This window comes from Microcaecilia unicolor, chromosome 3 (assembly GCF_901765095.1).
Source record: "Microcaecilia unicolor chromosome 3, aMicUni1.1, whole genome shotgun sequence".
Taxonomy (NCBI): Eukaryota; Metazoa; Chordata; class Amphibia; order Gymnophiona; family Siphonopidae; genus Microcaecilia; species Microcaecilia unicolor.
This window is the reverse complement of record NC_044033.1, coordinates 195,034,190-195,059,108: the sequence shown is the minus strand read 5'-3', so window position 1 is coordinate 195,059,108 and position 24,919 is coordinate 195,034,190. Positions and strand designations below refer to the sequence as shown.

Sequence of the window (24,919 nt, the reverse complement as noted above, 5' to 3'; positions counted from 1 at the left end):
TAACGGGGAGGGAGGGGAATAAGGGGGATGGGACTTGATCTAGCAACATAGAGATCCGGGGGGGGGGGGGGGGGGGGATGGGGAGATGGTCCCCAGCAGCCTTGTCTCTTTTGATTGAGGCTGTATGGAGGCTTCAGAGTGTGGGAGGTGTGGGGGTGCCCTCCCCACCATTCCCACACTGTTTCCCTCTCTCTCAGCCACCCACTCAGTTATTTGTTAACTTTTGGAAGTAAAACACCTCCTGGCCGGTAAACTGAAAATTATCTTATGTTCCAAAAGTCAAACTGTGATGAGACCCCCCCCCCCCACACACACACACACACACACACTTGACAAATTAAGGGCAACCTTTGGAAGTCAGTTACTTAAGCAGATTTAACTGTGTCAGGATAGAGCCTTCCTTATAACAGACTGAAGCTCTCTTCTCCAAGGGATCCCTCTCCAAAGCACAGATAGTGACTCCTTTTGGTAAACAGGTTACCTGACCACCGTCCTCCTAAGGTGGTTGCATTATGCATATAAGTTTGGTACTGTGGAGAAGGTTCAGGGTGCTCATCCCACCCCCCACATCACAGAAGGCCAAAGGCCTACCCAAAACTGAAGGAAGTGCAGCCTGTTGGTGATCTTTGGAAGAAAGACAAGAGGCAGGAGATATGATTGAGACATTTAAATATCTGAATGGCATAAATGCAGAGGATGCAGGTCTCTTTCAACTGAAAAGAAGCTCTGGAATGAGAGGGCATATGATGAAGTTGAAGGGGGGTAGACAAAACTAATCTGAGGAAATACTTCTTTATGAAAAGGGTGGTGGATGCGTGGAACGACCTCCCGGTAGAAGTGGTAGAGACGAGGACTGTATCTGAATCCAAGAGAGCATGGGACAGGCATGTGGGATCTCTTAGAGGAAGGAAGAGATAGCGGATGATATGGATGGTTAGACTGGATAAGCCATATGATCTTTATCTGCCTGCCCTGGGTGCCAGCATGTCTAAGAGTGGCCCTAAAGATATTTCAGGCCACATTACACTTAGCCTCTGCATCAGGGCTTGTGTAGACTGGACGTCACCTGGGCCCTTGCTGGGAATCTGCTTTTATTGATTGGGAGATCTTCAAGATCAATCCCTCTTCCACAGTGGACACAGATTTAGTTTTAGAGGGTGGCTAGGCTCAGTGACACCTGACCAAGATTCTGTGACCCTTCAGTGCAGCCCCCAGGTATTCTTGCAGATGGTATTTGCTGGGGACTCAGATTCCTCTGAAATTAAAGTAGAGGAGTGTGGTAGCCGTGTTAGTCCACTGTTAAGGTTATCAATAGAAATCAAACAAAATAAAACATGGAAAAGAAAATAAGATGATACCTTTTTTATTGGACATAACTTAATACATTTCTTGATTAGCTTTCGAAGGTTGCCCTTCTTCGTCAGATCGGAAATAAGCAAATGTGCTAGCTGACAGTGTATATAAGTGAAAAACATTCAAGCATTGCTATGACAGTCTGACAGGGTGGGAGGATGGGGGTGGGTAGGAAGTATGCATGGGGACATCAAAGTATACCATTGGTATTCTAACAGGGTGGGTGTGGACAGGTGAGGGGAGGGTGATCAACAGAGACATACAGCTTTATGGTTTATAATGGGCTAGGAACCCCAGGTCCTTGTTAAGTCCTTTCTGTTGGGTGAATACACACCAGACCAAACCTCTAAAATACTACCGGTACATCGATGACATTTTTATGATTTGGACGGAGGGTGAAGAAACTCTGAAACAATTTTATTCTGCATTCAATACATACCATCCTACAATCAGATTCAAAATTGACTACTCCCCAGAAAAAGTCAATTTTTTGGACACCACAGTCTCAATCAGTGATGGCTGTATACAAACATCTGTATACAAGAAACCCACAGACAGATGTAGCTATCTCCACAACTCCAGCTTCCATCCTTCACATACAAAAAGATCCATCATTTACAGCCAAGCCACAAGATACCACCGTATCTGCTCTGACCCAGGGGACAGAGACAGACACCTTAAAACCCTGACTGAATCCTTCAAACAGAAGGGCTACAACCCCAAAATAATCTCCAAGAATATTGCCTCCTCCCTCAAAACACCCAGGGAGAATCTGCTACAGTACAAAAAGAAAAAATCCACAGACAGAATCCCGCTTGTAGTGACATACAATCCAGAGCTGGAAAAACTGAGGAAAATCATAAGAGATCTACAACCTATACTCCAGGAGGATGAATTACTGAAAGAGATATTCCCATCCCCACCAGTACTGGCCTTCCGACAGCCACCCAATTTAAAACACAAGCTAATCAGAAGTAAACTTCCTTCACAGACTGAAAAGGAACAGAAGGGCACACTTCCCTGTAATTTATCCAGTTGCAAACTATGCCAAAATATTTCACAGGACCCCAAAGTCATCCACAAAGGAAAGACATTCAACATAAAGGGATCTTTCACTTGCTCATCTTCCAATGTGGTATATATCATTCAGTGTAAAAAATGTAACGAAGGATGCTATATTGGAGAAACAGGCCAGATGCTTAAGACAAGATTCAATTTACACAGACATCATATGAACAATACTGGTGCCAGCAGGGTTCCCACGCCTGTTGGTCAACATTTTACAGGACCAGGACACTGTACCAGTGATTTCACAGTGAGAATCCTCAAAGGTAACTTTAAAACCATACAAGAACGTAAGACCTTTGAAGTCAGAATGATTGAATATTTTAACACCCAACAGAAAGGACTTAACAAGGACCTGGGGTTCCTAGCCCATTATAAACCATAAAGCTGTATGTCTCTGTTGATCACCCTCCCCTCACCTGTCCACACCCACCCTGTTAGAATACCAATGGTATACTTTGATGTCCCCATGCATACTTCCTACCCACCCCCATCCTCCCACCCTGTCAGACTGTCATAGCAATGCTTGAATGTTTTTCACTTATATACACTGTCAGCTAGCACATTTGCTTATTTCCGATCTGACGAAGAAGGGCAACCTTCGAAAGCTAATCAAGAAATGTATTAAGTTATGTCCAATAAAAAAGGTATCATCTTATTTTCTTTTCCATGTTTTATTTTGTTTGATTTCTATTGATAATCTGAAATTAAAATAATGGACATCCCAACCAAACAAAGAATTTAGACCCAAGGATGCTGTAGCCTGGAAGGTGCCATCTATATCCTAAGGTACCTCTGGATCAAAATGCCTCTCACCCACTCTATCATGAGGGGAGGAGTGAATCATCCACTTGTTGCAGCCTCCTGTGGTCCTTGGCACAGCTACTTAAAGGACTGAAGACCTGGTATTTTGTTCAGGAAGATAGCATTGAGGGGGGACAGTTTGGTAACAACTACTTAAATTGGGTCAGGTAACCTGAGGCCTCTCTGAACCGGGACAGACAGTTTCTCAAGTTGTAGGTGTGGGGTGCAAGGGGGGGAAGTTTAGGGGCTCATTTTCCAAACAGAAAAACATCCAAAAAGCAGCATTTGGATGTTTTTCTTCCCCCAAAACATCCAAATTGCTATTTTCAAAACCCATTTTATTTATTTATTTGTTACATTTGTATCCCACATTTTCCCACCTATTTGCAGGCTCAATGTGGCTTACATAGTACTGTGAAGGCATTCACCAAGACCGGTAGGCGACAAGTACAAAAGATGTTATGGTGGAATAGGGAAGATAAGATTCAGGCACGTGGGTTAAAGGTAAGGAGGGTTTGATAATGTCCAATACGATCTTTGGTAGTGAAGTGTTGCAGAGTTGAGACATTTAAGTTGGGTCAGTCGGGTATGCCTTTCCGAATAGATGAGTCTTTAATGATTTTCTGAATTTTAGGTGATCGTAGATTGTTTTCACAGCTTATGGCAGTGTGTTCCACAGTTGTGTGCTTATGTAAGAGAAGTTGGACGCATGGGTTGTCTTGTATTTAAGTCCTTTTCAATTTGGGTAGTGGAGATTCAGGTAGATCCGTGATGAAATGGTACTATTTCTGGTTGGGAGATTAATCAGGTCAATCATGTAACCTGGGTCTTCACCGTAGGTAATCTTATGGACCAAGCTGCAGGTTTTGAAAGTGATGTGTTCTCTGATTGGAAGCCAGTGCAGTTTTTCACGGAGTGGTGTGGCGCTTTGGAATCATGTTTTACCAAATATCAACCTGGCTGCTGTGTTTTGGGCTGTCTGGAGTTTCTTTGTGAGTTGTTCTTTACATCCCGCATAGATTCCATTGCAGTAATCAATGTGGCTTAGTACCATTGATTGAATTAAATTACGAAAAATATCCCTCGGGAAGAAAGGTTTTATACGCTTTAGTTTCCACATTGAATGAAACATTTTCTTTACGATGGAGTTGACTTGGGTCTCAAGTGTAAGATTGCGATCAATAGTAACACCTAGTATTTTGAGGCTATCGGAAATTTTAAGATGTTTTTCTATGCTATTCATCTGAAGTGCATCCAAATCACAAGGAGGGGGCATGTTGGGGGCAGGATTTGGGCATTCCTAACACTTGGATGTTTTTCTGCCATAGCAGAACAAAGCAAAAACATCCAGGGCTAAAACCTAGATGTTTTGGGCTAGACCTTTTTTAATAACAAGTCACAAAAAGATGCCCCAAATGACCACTGGAGGGATTAAAGCATACCCCCCTTACTCCTCCAGTGGTCACTTAACCCCTCCCACCCCCCAAAGATGTGAAAGAAACAGTACATATCAAAGTCTATGACAGCTTCAGATGTTATGGGCAGTCCTTTTAGAGCAGCAAGCAGGTCCCTGGAGTAGCCTAGTGGTCAGTGCAGTGCACTATAGAGATGGGGACCCGGGCCCATATCCCATTCTAACTGGTACACCTGTGGGGAAAAGTGTTAGCTCTCCAAAACCTACTGTATCCACATATAGGTGTCACCTGCAGACACAAGGGCTATTGTAGTAATGTACAGTTGGATACAGTAGGTCTTTGGTGGGTTTTGGAGGATTCACTGTACAAGATAAGGGGCTAAAGTGTACCTGGGACCTAGGGTGCCCCATTGCTCTGCTGGGATGTCTGTGTGGCCAGTCTACTAAGAATGCTGGCTCCTCCTACATCTCAATAAATTGATTTTGTATGTTTTTCTCTTGGAAATTTTATTTTTGAAAATGGTCCAAAAAGATAGATGCACTGAGCACAAAAACATCTAGGAAATAACCATTTTCAGAAAAAAAAAATAAAGATAGTTGTTTTTCAGGTTTGCAAATGTCTATGTTCGCTACTGGAGTTTTGTACATTTTCCGCTAAATGTCCAAACTCAGATTTGGACATCATATCGAAAATGCCCCTCCACATCTTATAGGAATGGACCTTGGTTCTGATGGATCATATGAGTTAGGATCATTCCTGGCTCTGTGAAGTGAAAGATGTGAGGAAATGTGCATATAAGAGATCTTTAGTTTGGGGTTTATTGAGGGGGGGGGGAATCAAACTCTGGGTCCAATACCATGAATCTCACCGATCCTCCATCTAACCCAGGCATCACAGCTAGCATCCTGGGTCAGGCCACCAAGCTACAAAGAAAAACGTGCACCTTGAGACTAGTCACCAGGGGATTAAGTTTTACAGAGCCAAAGAGCCACCAACATACCTGGCCAGATTTTGGCTAAGTTCATTCTATTTTCAGTTTGTGGCCAAAAAGAAAACAAGTCTAAATCTTAGAGAGAGATTTAACCGAAGGGATGTTGAAAGATAACCAATCTGTGGTGTCAGAAAAGCGAGAGAGATATTATCCAAAGACAGGAAAGACACAGTGGCTTGGAATTCTTCAATCTTAGATGAAAAATACTTACCCTAGTGTCAGAGGTAAGATGTTGTACTTATGTGGTCTCATGTGGAGGGGTCACAAGTTTATTAAAAGTACCACAGAGTTGCTTGGTAGAATTAGCAATTAATTGAATCTGTTGTTTGAGGCATTGCTTCTACGTGGCACAAAGTTGAACAGTGTAATACTGGTAAGTGTACTATATTTGAGTGTTTCAACTAATGTGTCCACACCAATGATACTCAGCCCTTCCTGCTTGACGTTGGCACAAACACAGACCATGATTTAAGCAGAAGCTCTTAACTCAGCCTTTTGGACACACCCAGCCAGTCAGGTTTTTAGAATTTCCACAATGAATTTGCATGAGATAGATTTTCAAACAATGGAGGCAGTGGCTGCAAGCTGATCTCATGCATATTTATTGTGGTTAACCTGAAAACCTGACTGGATGAGTGTGTTCCGATGAATGAGTCAAGCACCACTGGTCTAAGGTTTAGACCATCTGAGCAGTGACAGAAAAGAAATAGCTCAAATTGTTAAACTGTCATGAAACTGAAGGTAATTCTAATAAAATTGTGTAATAATATATCAAAATTAAAAATAAGAAACAGACATGAAAAATACTGAAGTAAAAAATTAATTTACCAATACCAGTAAAGAGACTCATATTCGGAAAAATAAAATATGAAAGCGCCAAACCCCTAAGGGAAAAGTTACACTGGCTTCCACTTAAAGAACGTATTGCTTTCAAGATACATTTCCTAGTCCATAAAATCATTCACGGAGACACCCCAGCCTACATGTCAGACCTGATACACTTGCCACCCAGGAACACTAAAAGATCATCCCGCACGTTCCTTAAGCTTCACTTCCCCAGTTGCAAAGGCCTAAAATATAAACTAACGCATGTGTCAAACTTTTCTTACCTGAGCACACAGCTATGGAACGCACTGCCGCGCAACTTAAAAACTATTTATGAACTAACTAAATTCCGCAAATCTCTGAAGACCCACCTCTTCAATAAGGCATACCACAAAGACCAACAAGTGTAAATGTAACTCACCTCCATATTACCCATATCGGAACTGTTTTTCATCTATCTGATTGTTCTTATCTCTTATTGTGTTATGCATGATCTTTTCGTAACACTAACTGTCTATCTTCCGATCTATTATCCACCAAGAACGATACATTATAAGCCACATTGAGCCTGCAAAAAGGTGGGAAAATGTGGGATACAAATACAATAAATAAATAAAAGAATATGAGGACAAGAAAACAAAATCAAAGCACAAATTGTTAAGCCGTCATTAAAATTATGTAAGAGAATATATCAAAATTCAGAATAATTACCTCTACAATAGGGTAGATACCCCTGATGGTGTGGATAACATGAGGAAGAACTTAGTGAAGCTAGAGGAATGGTCTGGAATTTGGCAGCTTAGATTTAATGCTAAAAAATACAGGGTCATGCATTTGGGCTACATACCCCTAGGAAACGATGCAGTCTAGGGGGTGACAGGAGCGGGACTCTGGTGTGATCATATGTGATGATCTTAAGGTGGTCAATCAGATTAAAAAAAAAGGCAACAGCGAAAGCTAGAAGGATGCTTGAGTGCATAGGGAGAGAAATGGTTTCAATACAAGAGAACCACACAAGTAAGTCAAACACAATGTCCATAAAATCCAAACACCCAACATGACCATGTTTGAACAGTCTTTGTCAGGATTGCAACTGTAAGTAATATAAGTGTAAAAATGTACAAAAACGGTTACAATGAGTGTATCTAAAGAAAGTATAAAAACAAATGACGTGCAAAACATAAATATACCTAATTATGTATAAAGAAACAATTGCACATGGTCAAATCACTAAAATTGTAAGTACACATAGAGGGGCATAATCGAACGCAAACGCCTACCTCCATGTGCGTTTATCTCCGAGAATGGGTCCGTGAAGGGGCGGGCCGAACCGTATTTTCGAAAAAATGGATGTTTTTGAGCTGGGTGTTTGGTTTTTTTTAGCGATAATGGAAACGAAAAACTCCCAGCTCAAAAACATCCTAATCCGAGCCATTTGGTCGTGGGAGGGGCCAGGATTGGTAGTACACTGGCCCCCCTGATATGCCAGGACACCAACTGGGCACCCTAGGTCAGTGCGGTGGACTTCAGAAAAAGCTCCCACATGCATAGCTCCCTTACCACGGGTGCTGAGCTCCCAACCCCCCTCCCCCAAAACCCACTACTCACAAATGTACAACACTACCATAGCTCTTAGGGGTGAAGGGGGCACCTACTTGTGGTGTTTTGGAGGCCTCCCATTTACCAGCACAAGTGTTACAGGTGGGGGGGGGGGGTGGGCCTGGGTCCACCTGGCTGAAGTGCACTGCGGTACCCACTAAAAGTGCTCCAGGGACCTGCATACACGCAGGCCTCTAGGACTTGTTGCTGCTGTATAACATTGGCACAGCAGTTGACACCTGAAGACTAATCTCTCCGAAAACCTCCTTTATTGGAATAACCGCGTTTACTCACAGTAACTGCAGATCAGAGGTTGTGCCCCACTGGCAACGAGTCTCCCTGGTACTGAGATTAGCAGTAGGTCAGAGCTGGCAGAATGCTGTACAATGCCCTCTTTCAGCCACATTCAAGGTAATAACTAAGTTCTCTAACGTGGCTAACACAGGAAAGGGAACTAAAACTGGCTTACAAAAATGGCCACTACCGCATGGACTACAACAGGAAACACAACAGGGCACACCCTGACCCAGTAGGCAGGGGGAAAAGCACCATGGGAGAAGAGCCTACCAACTACCAACATTGTGAGACTGTAACACAAGCTAACACAATACTCTACACCCACCACAATGCAATGCTGATGTGACCCTGTACTGCACCCGAGAGCCACATCTGACCCAGGGAAAGGCTGTGACAGGATCGAACACATTCTGCTGTCATGGAGGTGGGTACGGCATTTGAGGCTGGCATAGAGGCTGGAAAAAAAGTTTTTAAAGTGGGGGTTTTTTGGTGGGAGGGGGTTAGTGACCACTGGGGGAGTCCGGGGAGGTCATCCCCGATTCCCTCCAGTGGTCATCTGGGCAGTTGGGGCACTATTTTGGGACTTGTTCGTGAGAAAAAAGGGTCCAAAAAAGTGACCCAAAATCACGGTCAAAACGCCTTTTTTTTCGATTATCAGCTAAAGATGCCCATCTCTTCTCAGCTGATAACCACGCCCCAGTCCCGCCTCCACCATGCCTCCGACACGCCCCCATCAACTTTATTCGTTTCCGCGACGGAGTGCAGTTGGAAACGCCCAAAATCGCTTTCGATTATACCAATTTGGACTACCTTTAAAATAACCTGTCTTAACATTGATAAGTGTCCCCCCTTAGGTTTTTAGTAGTCTATATGTCTGTCTGTGTGTGTGTGTGTATATACAGTGGGGGAAATAAGTATTTGATCCCTTGCTGATTTTGTAAGTTTGCCCACTGACAAAGACATGAGCAGCCCATAATTGAAGGGTAGGTTATTGGTAACAGTGAGAGATAGCACATCACAAATTAAATCCGGAAAATCACATTGTGGAAAGTATATGAATTTATTTGCATTCTGCAGAGGGAAATAAGTATTTAATCCCTCTGGCAAACAAGACCTAATACTTGGTGGCAAAACCCTTGTTGGCAAGCACAGCGGTCAGACGTCTTCTGTAGTTGATGATGAGGTTTGCACACATGTCAGGAGGAATTTTGGTCCACTCCTCTTTGCAGATCATCTCTAAATCATTAAGAGTTCTGGGCTGTCGCTTGGCAACTCGCAGCTTCAGCTCCCTCCATAAGTTTTCAATGGGATTAAGGTCTGGTGACTGGCTAGGCCACTCCATGACCCTAATGTGCTTCTTCCTGAGCCACTCCTTTGTTGCCTTGGCTGTATGTTTTGGGTCATTGTCGTGCTGGAAGACCCAGCCACGACCCATTTTTAAGGCCCTGGCGGAGGGAAGGAGGTTGTCACTCAGAATTGTACGGTACATGGCCCCATCCATTCTCCCATTGATGCGGTGAAGTAGTCCTGTGCCCTTAGCAGAGAAACACCCCCAAAACATAACATTTCCACCTCCATGCTTGACAGTGGGGACGGTGTTCTTTGGGTCATAGGCAGCATTTCTCTTCCTCCAAACACGGCGAGTTGAGTTCATGCCAAAGAGCTCAATTTTTGTCTCATCTGACCACAGCACCTTCTCCCAATCACTCTCGGCATCATCCAGGTGTTCACTGGCAAACTTCAGACGGGCCGTCACATGTGCCTTCCGGAGCAGGGGGACCTTGCGGGCACTGCAGGATTGCAATCCGTTATGTCGTAATGTGTTACCAATGGTTTTCGTGGTGACAGTGGTCCCAGCTGCCTTGAGATCATTGACAAGTTCCCCCCTTGTAGTTGTAGGCTGATTTCTAACCTTCCTCATGATCAAGGATACCCCACGAGGTGAGATTTTGCGTGGAGCCCCAGATCTTTGTCGATTGACAGTCATTTTGTACTTCTTCCATTTTCTTACTATGGCACCAACAGTTGTCTCCTTCTCGCCCAGCGTCTTACTGATGGTTTTGTAGCCCATTCCAGCCTTGTGCAGGTGTATGATCTTGTCCCTGACATCCTTAGACAGCTCCTTGCTCTTGGCCATTTTGTAGAGGTTAGAGTCTGACTGATTCACTGAGTCTGTGGACAGGTGTCTTTCATACAGGTGACCATTGCCGACAGCTGTCTGTCATGCAGGTAACGAGTTGATTTGGAGCATCTACCTGGTCTGTAGGGGCCAGATCTCTTACTGGTTGGTGGGGGATCAAATACTTATTTCCCTCTGCAGAATGCAAATAAATTCATATACTTTCCACAATGTGATTTTCCGGATTTAATTTGTGATGTGCTATCTCTCACTGTTACCAATAACCTACCCTTCAATTATGGGCTGCTCATGTCTTTGTCAGTGGGCAAACTTACAAAATCAGCAAGGGATCAAATACTTATTTCCCCCACTGTATATATATATATATATATATATATATATATATATATATATATATATATATATATATATATATACACACACACACACATTTACCCCACTGATTGGACATCCCAGTCCCTACACAGATGAATAGAAAACTTGGAGGCTTAGTCAGGTGGCTTCTCCATGGGGAAGGCATAGACATTACTTCCTCTGCTTTCTGGGCTCACGCTCTGAAATGATGATGAAGGAAAACCCCAATCACTGGCAGTAGGAGCACGATTATTCAGATATCTCATGCAAATGGTGCTGCAGTTTGGATGATTAAATTTATAATCTTTCAACATTCTTCTGACATCGTTTATTTTATGTGCTTAGCTTGCCTCAGTCAGTGAGTGTGACCTGGTTAGGTCCTTTGGCCACCCCAGAATTGCCTGCATGCCGTTCACATTTAGAGGCAGATGCAGCAACCAAACGTAAAAAAATCTAAATCGTTAAAGTCCCTAACGATTTTAAAATAACGAAAAATGCACCAAAAAAAAAAGTCACACATGCTGAGATCGGTATTGAAACGTACAATGTATCAAAGAATCACAATACACATCGTTAATCGGCCCCCAAATCATGCGCAGAGCAGCCAAGCGTTATGTTAGCTGCTCTGCGCATGCCACAAACAGTCAAAACACAGTCAAATCACAAGCACATGGCTCCCAAATCAAAACAAAAATAAAAAAAAAGGGTCGGGAGGGGGCAAGGGCGCTCATCAGGAGCGTCCTGTACGGACGGCCTTGCCCCCCCCCCCCGCTGCTCCCCACTTTCCGCCGCTCCCCCCACCCCGAAAAAGCAAAATTCAAGCAGCCCCTGCCCCCCTCCCTTCCTCACTACTCTCTCACCTCAGCTCCGCCTCCCGACATCCTCCGTCCTGTGCCCCGCCCCCTTTTGGGGTCGTCGCCGCCATTCCCTTCCTCCATCGGGCCCCCCTCCCTCTTACCGGGCCCGTGCAGCGCCTCTCTCCTCTGTCCGAAGGCGCTGCACGGGCAAGAAGAAAGCTGATGCCTGCCTTCGCCCAGCTTCGATGGCGCGTCTTTCTCCTGCTGGGCCCGCCCCTGTCTGACGTCGGTAACCTACGTAGGTTACTGACGTCAGACAGGGGCGGGCGCAGCAGGAGAAAGACGCGCCATCGAAGCTGGGCGAAGGCAGGCATCAGGATTGGCTGGGATTGGCTCAAAGTTTGTTTATTTTTTCACTTAATGACTTTTCCTGGCACAGAGCTGTCTTAACGAGTGGTCCAGACCTCTCGTTAGATTTCCTGCCTTTTTCCTGCGTAAAGGCAATCGGAAAAGGTTAGTGCATGTCGTTTCAATGGGGTTTTCACACTAATTGCTCATCTCCATTCCGTTTTCGTTAGCTGCTGGCTTCCTCGGTAAAAGCCCTTTGATGCATGCAACGGATCAAATTTTCCTCGTTGGAGAGTCATTAAAGGCTCATTTAGCTTTAGTGCATCTGCCTCTTAGTTTCATCTGGAGATGATAATTACTACATTAAGCCACTGTGAGGGGAAATTTTCATTTCCTCACTCCCTACTCTGTAAGGCTACCTAAAAGCAAAGCTGGGCAGCTACATCTCAGTATAAAATCCAGCACCCACTCACCCTAGAGGTTGCAGATAGATAGAGCATTTCCAATCAGCAAAGTATGAGCTGGGCTTAGGACTCACACCCAGGATTGGTTTATGAGCCCACAATGGACTTATACCCCCCAGCTGCTTTAAGCAGGCTCTTTCCTCCCCACTTCCCAAAGTTCAACCAGTTCCAGAGGTTAACTATACACTGAATGACAAAATATTTTCTCCTGTTTCTGTTAAATGTGCCACTGTGTAACTTCATGGAATGTTCCCTAGTCTTTGTACTTTTAAAAGGAGTGAACACTCTTTTCACGTCTACCCCTTCCACTCCACACAGGATTTTGCAGACCTCTATCATATCCCTCCTCAGCCACCTCTTTTTCAAGCTGAAGGGATGCAGGAGTGGCTACAGCTCCCACAGACAGCAGCAACACAAGGCACGGAGGTAGAGTAGCCACTGTCCTCCCTGGAGCCCTGGATTAGGATCTGATTAAGGACAGGAGGAAATATCAGCCTCTGCAGCCTTCTCTCTGTGCATCCTAAATCAAGCTCTCATTGAGCTGCTAACATAACTCCTCTCAGATTCTCATTTAAGGACCTCTTGGAGTAAAATCTGTTTACCCGAAAAAGAAAAAAAAAGTTCAAAAAGGGCAGTATTTAGTTAAAAGTAGTTATGGAGGAGTCCGCTAATGGAAGCCTTCCAGCGCCATTGGTGAGGTGCAGAGTACACCTCTGGATCAACATGTCAGAGAGGTACATAGAGGAGACCTACAGGGATGTTGTAGAGAAGTCCCACCTCCAGTCAGGTAGCCCCTGTGCTACCTTGGAGGAGGGAGGTCTCCTAGAAGGAGAGCATCACCCTGGTGAAGTAGGAAGTACTCCTGTAGCCAGGACCTGCCCACCAGGGGATGTATTATCCTTTCGCACCGAGGATATATCTCCAAATGTTGCCCGGGAGGGAAAGGTTAGGACAGCTGTTGTACTTGGTGATTCGATCATTAGGCATATAGATAGCTGGGTGGCTGGTGGACGTGAGGATCGCCTGGTGACTTGCCTGCCTGGTGCGAAGGTGGCGGACCTCACGTGTCACCTAGATAGGATTCTAGATAGTGCTGGGGAGGAGTCCGCTGTCTTGGTACATGTGGGTACCAATGACATAGGAAAATGTGGGAGAGAGGTTCTGGAAGCAAAATTTAGGCTCTTAGGTAGAAAGCTGAAATCCAGATCCTCCAGGGTAGCATTTTCTGAAATGCTACCTGTGCCACGCGCAGGGCCCAAGAGACAGGCAGAGCTCCAGAGTCTCAATGCGTGGATGAGACGATGGTGCAGGGAGGAGGGCTTTAGATTTGTTAGGAACTGGGCAACATTCTGGGGAAGGGGGAGCCTATTCCGAAAGGATGGGCTCCATCTTAACCAGAGTGGGACCAGGCTGCTGGCATCGGCGTTTAAGAAGGAGATAGAGCAGCTTTTAAACTAGAAATGGGGGGAAGGCCGACAGTCGCTCAAAAGAGCATGGTTCGGGATAAGGTATCTTTCAAAGATATCACCATAACAGGGAAGATAGAGTATCCTGATAGTGAGGTTGCAAAAGAGATTGTAGTAGATCGGGTATCTTTAAATAACAATAAAAATCAGACAAAAGATTGCCAATTAATACTGTCAAGTACTAAGCATGATGTACTTAGGAACAACAAACATAGTTTGAAATGTCTATATGCGAATGCCAGGAGCCTAAGAAATAAGATGGGGGAGTTAGAATATATTGCACTAAATGAAAAATTAGATATAATAGGCATCTCTGAGACCTGGTGGAAGGAGGATAACCAGTGGGACACTGTCATACCGGGGTACAAATTATATCGTAGTGATAGGGTGAATCGGATTGGTGGAGGGGTAGCATTGTATATTAACGAGAGCCTTGAATCAAATAGATTGAAAATTCTGCAGGAAGCAAAACACTCCTTGGAATCACTGTGGATTGAAATTCCATGTGCAAAGGGGAAAAGGATAGTGATAGGAGTGTACTACCGTCCGCCTGGCCAGGACGAACAGACGGATGCGGAAATGTTAAAGGAAATCAGGGACGCAAACAAACTGGGCAACACAATAATAATGGGGGATTTCAATTACCCGCATATAGACTGGGTTAATGTAACATCTGTACACGCAAGGGACATAAGATTTCTTGATGAAATCAAGGACAGCTTCATGGAACAGCTAGTTCAGGAGCCGACAAGAGAAGGAAAAATACTAGACTTAGTCCTTAGTGGTGCTCATGATCTAGTGCAGGGGGTAACGATACGAGGGCCGCTTGATAACAGTGATCATAATATGATCGGTTTTGATATTGGCATTGAAGGAAGTGAAACTAGGAAATCAAGTACGCTAGCGTTTAACTATAGAAAAGGTGATTACGACAAAATGAGAAAAATGGTGAAAAAAAGACTGAAAGGAGCAGCTCGCAGAGTAAAAAACTTGCATCAGGCGTGGATGCTGTTTAAAAACACCATCCTGGAGGTTCAGGACAAATATATTCCACGTATTAGAAAAAAGGGAAAAAAGACTAAACGTCAGCCGGCGTGGCTAAACAGTAAGATAAAGGAAATCATTAGAGCCAAAAAACAATCCTTCAGAAAGTGGAGAAGAGAACCAACTGAAAGTAACAGGATAGATCATAAGGAATGCCAAGCCAAATGCAAAGCGGAGATAAGGAGGGCAAAAAAGGACTTTGAGAAGAAATTAGCGTTGGAAGCAAAAATACATAGTAAAAACTTTTTTAGATACATTAAAAGCAGGAAACCGGCCAAAGAGTCGGTTGGGCCGCTGGACGAAAATGGTGTTAAAGGGGCGATCAAGGAGGACAAAGCCGTAGCGGAGAAATTAAATGAATTCTTTGCTTCGGTCTTCACCGAGGAGGATTTGGGGGGGACACCGGTGCCGGAAAGAATATTTGAAGCGGGGGAGTCAGAGAAACTAAACAAATTCTCTGTAACCTTGGAGGATGTAATGGGTCAGTTCAGCAAGCTGAAGAGTAGTAAATCACCGGGACCTGATGGTATTCATCCCAGAGTATTAATAGAACTAAAAAATGAACTTGCGGAGCTACTGTTAGAAATATGCAATCTGTCCCTAAAATCGAGTGTAATACCGGAAGACTGGAGGGTAGCCAATGTTACTCCGATTTTTAAGAAAGGTTCCAGAGGAGATCCGGGAAATTATAGACCGGTGAGTCTGACGTCGGTGCCGGGCAAGATGGTGGAGGCTATTATTAAGAATAAAATTGCAGAGCATATACAAAAACATGGACTGATGAGACAAAGTCAGCACGGATTTAGTGAAGGGAAGTCTTGCCTCACCAATCTAATGCATTTTTTTGAGGGGGTAAGCAAACATGTGGACAATGGGGAGCCGGTTGATATTGTATATCTGGATTTTCAGAAGGCGTTTGACAAAGTGCCGCACGAAAGACTCCTGAAGAAATTGCAGAGTCATGGAATCGGAGGTAGGGTATTATTATGGATTAAGAACTGGTTGAAAGATAGGAAGCAGAGAGTAGGATTGCGTGGCCAGTATTCTCAGTGGAGGAGGGTAGTTAGTGGGGTCCCGCAGGGGTCTGTGCTGGGTCCGTTGCTTTTTAATGTATTTATAAATGACCTAGAGATGGGAATAACTAGTGAGGTAATTAAATTCGCCGATGACACAAAATTATTCAGGGTCGTCAAGTCGCAGGAGGAATGTGAACGATTACAGGAGGACCTTGCGAGACTGGGAGAATGGGCGTGCAAGTGGCAGATGAAGTTCAATGTTGACAAGTGCAAAGTGATGCATGTGGGTAAGAGGAACCCGAATTATAGCTACGTCTTGCAAGGTTCCGCGTTAGGAGTTACGGATCAAGAAAGGGATCTGGGTGTCGTCGTCGATGATACGCTGAAACCTTCTGCTCAGTGTGCTGCTGCGGCTAGGAAAGCGAATAGAATGTTGGGTGTTATTAGGAAGGGTATGGAGTCCAGGTGTGCGGATGTTATAATGCCGTTGTATCGCTCCATGGTGCGACCGCAGCTGGAGTATTGTGTTCAGTACTGGTCTCCGTATCTCAAAAAAGATATAGTAGAATTGGAAAAGGTACAGCGAAGGGCGACGAAAATGATAGTGGGGATGGGACGACTTTCCTATGAAGAGAGGCTGAGAAGGCTAGGGCTTTTCAGCTTGGAGAAGAGACGGCTGAGGGGAGATATGATAGAAGTGTATAAAATAATGAGTGGAATGGATCGGGTGGATGTGAAGCGACTGTTCACGCTATCCAAAAATACTAGGACTAGAGGGCATGAGTTGAAGCTACAGTGTGGTAAATTTAAAACGAATCGGAGAAAATTTTTCTTCACCCAACGTGTAATTAGACTCTGGAATTCATTGCCGGAGAACGTGGTACGGGCGGTTAGCTTGACGGAGTTTAAAAAGGGGTTAGATAGATTCCTAAAGGACAAGTCCATAGACCGCTATTAAATGGACTGGAAAAATTCCTCATTTTTAGGTATAACTTGTCTGGAATGTTTTTACGTTTGGGGAGCGTGCCAGGTGCCCTTGACCTGGATTGGCCACTGTCGGTGACAGGATGCTGGGCTAGATGGACCTTTGGTCTTTCCCAGTATGGCACTACTTATGTACTTATGTACTTATGTCCCAGATGAAGCAATAAGAGGTGCTGGATCTGTGCTGGAGACCGACAGGGCTTCTGTTACTGTGGGGAGTATTGAGTTAGCGGTGGGCCCGATTCAGCGTCAGAGACCCCCAACCTTCACTCTCAAGTCCATTTGGAATGCAGTTTCAGACTTGGGTAAAGCCCTGTCCAGTTTGCTATTACAAATGCCAATATACAATTGAATTCTGCTAATATTGAGCAGCTTCGCAAAGATTTGAGTCAAACTGCGCAGAGGTGGTAGATAATACTGAACAGATTAAGAACCTCTCAAGTATTGGCTTACGTCTTTGGTAAAGGAGAATTCTGTTCTAAAAAGGAAGATAGAATTATTAGAAAATTCTGTGAGATTTTTAAATTTAAGATTGATTAAATAGTCTAGAGATATGTTTCAACGTTACTTGAAACACATTCTCCAGGTTTCACAAGAAGCAACGCCTCCACTGATTCATATTTATTATTTGCCTCAGGCTAAGAAGGAACCTATACAAGCTGCCCAGGTTGTGGGCTTCACCGCTGATCCTGAGGTATTAAATATATCACAGTTATTGGACACTTCGGACTCTGAGGCTGTTTCCTCCGTTACGTTGATAGTATCACCGGCTCTGCCATCTGATCGTGAATGGCTGTTCAAACTTTTCTTCAAAAAAAGAGATGTTCCCTTCTTGAGTTGTCAAGTCAGGATTTTTTCTGACTAGTCTAAAGAGACTCAAAGGAGAAGGAAGAATTTTCTTCTTAAACCAGATGTCCTCCAATTGGGAGCTCTTTTTTCTTGAAATATCTTCATAAATATCTTATTAAGTGGAAATCAGTGCAATATGGTTTTGCTTTGTTTTTGAACCCTCACAGCTCTCGGCCTTTCTCAGTGATAACAGACCTCTGTCTAGTTCTCCAGTTATGGCAGTTCCTATTGATTCACATTAATTTAGTAATAGCTTCTGCTTTTGCATAATATGATATCAGTGTCATGTTTTTTAACATAGTTATCTTTATTTCTTTTTAAATTTCACTTGTAATCCTCATAGTGTTGTGAACTGTATTTAAGTTAATTATTTCCTAAATTTCCTTATAAATATTTCTGTATTTCCTTCTAAGTGTTTATACCTTGGATTATGTTACAAATTGCAATAAAAATCACATTTAAAAGCAGTTATACCCTCACCTATCCACATCTAAGCACAGGTATCTTTCATCTAACAATACTCAGCCCAAAACAAACGCTCCGCCAACGATGTGAGGCCTTAAGTCAAAGCCTCTTCTGTCTGTCCTGTTGTGTGTCCTGAGCAGAGTATAAGCTCTAGTGAGTAGGGACTGTCATTTTTTTAAATTTGGATTTAGCTCACACATTTTTAAGAGGTAAAGAACTTGTCCAAGATCACAAGGAGCAGCAGTGGGATTTAGCTAGTGCTCCAGTCCACTGAAGCACTACGTACACCTGGTAGCACCCACAAAAAATGATAATAATCACACCATGGATAATTCCTGAGTTCTGGTGCTGATCCTGTTTTGGCCTAATGGCAGAACCCCACAGATTTTGCTGTTGTTTCTCCTCTTTGCCCAGGATTATACCGAGTTTTTCCTGCTCATTCTTTGCTGGGAAGTCTTTGATTTTCTCTCTCTTCTTTCTTTGCATTTTGCTCAGCAACTTTTTTTTTTTTTTGTTAGTTTAGTACCCACAACCAATTTGAAAAGGTCATTGAATGATCTCTGGTCTTGTGTTTGGTTTCCAGGCTGATGATGGATGAGAGTTCACTGTACAGACGCCGGCTCCAGGCTATTACTGTAAGTAGCCATCCTCTAGCCCACCTGTTAAGCAGTTGCCCTTTTAGAACGGGCCTTTGTCCAGTTGGGACACTTTCTGTAGCACAGACAGATGGGCCTCCTTGCAATCTGCTGTCCTCTAAGCCTGCCCAGTCACTTCTGCAAGTCTATACATCTGTCAGCCACCACCATGTCACAAACTGTATGACACTGTCTTTCAAAGACTCACTGAAGAGGTTTTTTTTTTTTTTTTTTGGGGGGGGGGGTTCCTCTGCCCCATTCTTTTAAGTTGAATTAGAACCATACTGGGATCAGGTACCACAAGCCTTCATCACACCACCTGGGCATCCCCCACCGCCCCCCCCCCCCCCCATGTTATAGTCCCTCCCCAAAATATTCAGTTGCTTCATTACTGTGAATATCCTGGGCCAGGAGGAGTGAGTGATTCAGTGCAGGGTCCAAGCCAGGACCAATTAACACAAGATATGCCACTGGTCACTTGGAAGTACTAGGCAGCTCTGATCTGGGTGATTCCTGCCCTGCTGCCCTCTCCCAGAAGAGAGAAGTGGTAGACATTTCCTTTTATCATCCCATCCTCTGTGCCACTCTTAACCTACACTGCTACAAGCCACCACTTCCCATCAAACAACTGCACCTCAGAGCAGTCTTTCAGGACTCCTGAAGCATATCCTGTGGCATCACATCTCCTTCCATTGTGAAATGTGAGGTCATAGAGAATGTGATATCATGGTGAGTGTGAGTTCATAGTAAGTTAGGTCTCACAAGAGTTTGAAGTCACAAGGAGGCTGAAGACAGCTTGTACAGGAATGTGAAGTCATAGTGTGTAATAAAAACAAAAGAGCAGATCAGGAGAAAAGTCCTTTAAAGATATTTATTCAACACAATTCAAATAGAGCCCATGGAGTGTGATGGGTGAGATGCAGAGGGTGTGGGATAGCAGAGGGGTGCAGAGAATTAAACTTTCTCTGTCCCTTTTTGCCCTGCTTATGTTGCGAGTCACAATCCCTCCTCTGCCCTCGCTTTTGTGATAGTTTGTGCTTGAATCTCACTAGGAAAAGCGGAAAGTGCTGGAGCAAATTGAGAGGAAGAGGAGGGAGCTGGAAGAGAAGAAGCTGAAGCTGCAACAACTGAAGGTGACCTGGAGCCAAAGTGTCCCATGGGTGTGCAAGCAGGGGAGAGTGTGTGTGGTGGAAAGCTGCATCCATATCATGTGGGGGAACAATATACTGAGATCACACTGGGGACCAAGATTTAACATGTGGGGGGATAGTGTACTGGGATTACAGAGGGTGGGCTGACATATAGAACAGGAACCATAAATTTATGTTTGTAACTAGTTTCTGTGCTGTTGGGCAGGTGAGGAAGTGAAGGAGTCCCGGGCTGCCTCTTGGGGGTTCCAGTTTTGTCCCCCTGGTACCCTGACTCTGCAGCCTCTCCCCCCCCCCCCCCCCACCACCATGTCAGTAACACGTCTCCTGTGCTCCTTCGCAGAGGAAGTCTCTCAGGGACAGGTGGCTGATGGAGGGGATAGCATCACCCTCCGAGGAATCCGACCCTTCATCACCGCTGTGGCAGACTCAGTGCCAGATCCAGCAGCTGGAGGACACCTTGGCCAGGTGAGCAGGGGGGGGGGGGGGGGGGAGGGGCATCTCTTGTGATCATGAATGCCTTCCAACTCCATATTTTTAGGGAGGGGCTCAGCCAGGCTGATTTACATACTGATAAACACAAAGGAATTGTGTATAGAAGGCATGGAACCAAACAAGCTTGGCAGGGATTAGATGGCAACACCAGTAATTGGGAAGCAAAGCCAGTACTGGGCAGACTTTTATGGTCTGAGCCCTGAAAATGGCAAGGACAAATCAAGATCAAGTAGTATCACATCATACCTGATACCATGAGTTTATCTTGATGGGTAGACTGAATGGACCATACAGGTCTTTATCTGCCATCATCTACTATGTTACTCCTGGTGTATAGCTGCACCTGGTACAGTCGCTGTTCTCAGAGAAACAAACTAAAAGTCCCTACATGCATTGGAGACAGGGAAATACCTGCTGCACCCAAATGTAACTCTCCTTGAGCTACTGCTGAAAAAAAGTGTGAGCTAAATTCAAAATCCCTCCCCATCCCACCCTCAAGCTCTGCCCCAGATTTCAAAGTGAAAGTCTGCATTTACTCTTGAGCTGAAAATTGCCTTGAGAACGTTTATATAACATGTGGAATTTTGAAACACAATCTGGGTGTTAGCCACCTCCCCCCCCCCCCCCCCCCCCCATGACACTTCATCATACTGTGGCTAAAAATTTGAGGCTGTTCATCACACGGACAAAGAATGGTTTCCACACCACTGGTTCGCATGACCTGAGGATGCACATGAGATAACATTTTTTGTCATATTCAGGTCTTTATTCCTGATTTTCAGAACTTTTTTTAGGGCTGCATTTTGATTAAAATGTTTAATCTTGTTCCACAGCCTCCAATCACAAGTGAACTCTCTGGAGACCCAGGAATCACATCCGTCCCCACCGAATGCCACAGCAGCACCAGCAGATGCTTCCACAGAGGTAATGATCAATGCAGGGCCGCCAGATCGTTTCAGGTTTACAAATCACAAGGCTCCCAGTGTTTTCAGGTCAGTTTTCAAGATCCTGGAAGTCAGTATTCAAAGAAACTTATATGGTTAGCAGAATTCCTTTTGGAAAATTCAGGGCAACCAAAATTATCCAGAAAAGGTGGTCTGAGGGTGTGCCAAAAACCTAGCCAGATAGCGGTGATCTTCAGCCCCTTATACAATTAGGAGGAAACAGATGTGCTTCTTGGATGGATAGGGACACAGAAATTCAAGCATAACAATAGGACAGTTGTGCATGTCTTGTTAATTTACAAAAGAAACTGGATGCAAGCTGTGTTCAGCGAGGGGGCATACAATGAAGTTAAGAGGAAATAGACTTAGGAGGAATCTACTCTTTCACCGAAAGGGTGGCCTCCTGGTGGAGGTTGTGTAGACGAGGACTGTGTCAGAATTTAAGAAAGTGGGATCCCTTAGGAAAGGAAGAGTTAGTGGTTACTGAGGATTGGCAGCCTGGATGGGCCATTTGGCCTTTATCTGCTGTCATGTTTCTATATTTCTAACAGGAAGGGGGGATGTGGTGTACTGGTTCGCACACAAGATCATTTGAAATGCAGAAAAGGAGTTGAGGTTGGCATTTTGGAGAAACCTCTTCCGCTGTTCAGTGTGCTGTGGGAATGCGGCCTTGGGTGTTTATTTTAAGTTTCACAGTTTCTGTCTTTAGCATTCATGTATTTAGATCTTTTTCTTTTTCTGAAGTTGCAGCCAGTGAGTGATTAATTCAAATTATACAAGATACAAATTCTCTCATTATTAACATAAGAAAAAAAAATCCCACTGCTGACTGGATAAATTACACACATACAAGTCAATATACAGCCAAGACCTGGCACTGTATGTATGGGAGGGATCAGATATGCTCAAATCAAGGGCAGATGAAGGGATGCATAACGTAGAAATACTTAGCTTATCCATTTCAGTTTCCAGATGGTTAATCAGTGGCTGCCCTGTTTAAAATGTAAACAGCTTTCAACACTGGATGGACTTCTTGGAATAATAAGCTTTGCACCACTTGGACTGATAAAGAGGTGCCACAGTTATAGATTTCAAAGCATAAAAAACGGGGAAGAAAAGCTTCTGGCAGCAATTAATGGTATAGTAACTTCTCCACAGACTGGATTTGTGACATCAGATTTCTCATCTCTTTCAGGATAGCAGGATACATTTTCTACCAGGTATGAGGAGAACTTTACCGTGAAGCATCATAAAATCACATTGTGCCAAGGAGCTCTTGCATTTCTCATTAACTGCTGCAACACCCCCACCTCATGTCTGCCAAGACTTGCTGGATTAATAAAACAAAAGGTCCAAACTGATAGCAAGAAATTACATTAAAAATAAGGCAACAAATACACAGACATATCTGCAAGTGATAACTGAAACCTTAAATAATTAAAAAGGAGCATCAGGCTTTTGCGATAATCGATAAAGCAGTTTTTCTTTTATAGCAAATCCAAGAAGACAGGAGGAGCCTCCACGGAAAGTCAAAGCAAAACAGCAAAAGTAGAGGCTGACAAATGCGCAAACCAATAGTGAGATAATATCAAAAAACAGTTTATTCTGAATATTCATATCAAGGACCCTCAGGGGTCAGGCGCTTTGGCGCCGAAACACGGATCATGTTGGGTCCTTGATATGAATATTCAGAATAAACTGTTTTTTTTATATTATCTCACTATTGGTTTGCGCATTTGTCAGCCTCTACTTTTGCTGTTTTGTTTTTCTTTTATACCCATAAGAACTGAATACAAAACTGAGGACATCACTTGATCCCCCTATCCTCAATCAAATTTCTTTTTAATAGTATTAATTTTATTAAATTTGTTTCCAATTCTAAAATGTCAGTAAAAAAACAAATTGTGTCCTTAAACTTCCAAAATAACTTTCTCTGATTTTTCTGAATTGTCAATCTCATTTATCTGCCACAGGAACTCCTCAGCTCATATCCTGAGACATCAGCCACCATCTTAAACTCTTCCCTGGTACTTCTCAATCAAAACATTTACTCAAAAGAAAGTCCTCATTTCCTTGCCATGGTCCATGTTTTGAGAAACCTTCTACATCAGGGGGACTCCGTGTATGACTGAGGACAGGAATATTTTATTCAGTTTTTAAGAATGTTATTTAAGAATACTGATATTGCAAAAGACTGATGCTCCTCTTTAATCATTATTTAAGGTTCTCGTGGATATATCAGCGCATTTGTTTCCCGTTCATTTTTTGTTTGTTTTTAAGATTTAAATATCAGGCAGCTATTGCATGTTATCTGGCTGAGAGGACCCCTGCCCAAGAGTCCATGGGGAGGAAATACAGCTTCTAACTCTGCTATTCATAACTGTGTCGAATCAGCTGTAAGGCACTGAGGGGAAGAGCAGTACTGCGAAATGTTGTCAGATCATTTACTGGGGTCTCCCTCCACCTAATGCCTGTCCTGATATTGACAAAAGAAGGGCAAGCTGAGCACCTCAGTAATGTCTTCTGAGACCATAAGAGATGCCATACTGGGAAAGACCAAAGGTCCATCAAACCCAGTATCCTGTTTCCAACAGTGGCCAATCCAGGTAACAAGTACCAGGCAAGATCCCAAAACAGTACATTTTATGTTGCTTATTCTATAAATAAGCAGTGGATTTTCCCCAAGTCCACTTTAATAATGGTCTATGGACTTTTCTTTTACAAAATTATCCAAACCTTTCTTAAACCCTGCTGAGCTAACTGGTTTTACCACATTCCCTGGCAAAGAATTCCATGTGCTCGGGTCTCCTTGTGCCTACCACCAATCTTAATATTGACAAGAAGGCAGGTTGAGCACTAACAATTCCCCTTAAATTTGGGCAGAATAAACAGGTTCTTCTCTTGCTTTATCTGCAGGCACAGAGATGAAGGACCTACCCCAAATAATTAAGCGAGATGTACAAGGGAACGGTGGCCCACAGCTAGCAGGTGAGAGAACATGGAAAAGCATGACTTCTTTATAAGACCCCCTTTCTGCTCCTACATCTCATGCTAATGCTGCAGTGTGTGTACAACACCCACCTTTCCATCCAGGGCATATCCTGCAGTGTGTGTACAACACCCACCTTTCCATCCAGGGCTTATCTTGTAGTGTGTGTACAACATCCACTCTCTCATCTAGTACTAACTCTTCAGTTTGTGTACATCAGAACCAACCCCCCCCACACACACACACCAATAATCAATGTTAGACCCTGCAGTGTGTGTATATAAAACATTCCATGGAGTGAATGTGTATGAAAAACCTCACCCCACATTCAATGCTAACCCCCTGCAGTGGGTTTATAAACATTTGCAACATCCAGTACAGAAATTGGAGCAGGAGTTCATGGGGAAAGGTCAGGAGGCCTGTATTAAGATG

General features: G+C 43.8%; 1 protein-coding gene across 5 annotated transcripts in view; it reads left to right on the top strand.

The window, feature by feature from the left end:
* Positions 1-24,919, top strand: part of PALM3 (paralemmin 3) — a 29,826-nt gene that overhangs the window by 1,907 nt on the left and 3,000 nt on the right. For all 5 annotated transcript variants that reach the window (XM_030196909.1, XM_030196910.1, XM_030196907.1 and 2 more), the window contains exons 2-7: positions 18,860-18,911; positions 19,964-20,044; positions 20,403-20,527; positions 21,388-21,478; positions 22,694-22,718; positions 24,415-24,486. In XM_030196909.1, coding sequence (XP_030052769.1) covers positions 18,864-18,911; positions 19,964-20,044; positions 20,403-20,527; positions 21,388-21,478; positions 22,694-22,718; positions 24,415-24,486 — 442 coding nt within the window. In that variant the 5' untranslated portion in view covers positions 18,860-18,863. The remainder of the gene's footprint in view (positions 1-18,859; positions 18,912-19,963; positions 20,045-20,402; positions 20,528-21,387; positions 21,479-22,693; positions 22,719-24,414; positions 24,487-24,919) is intronic.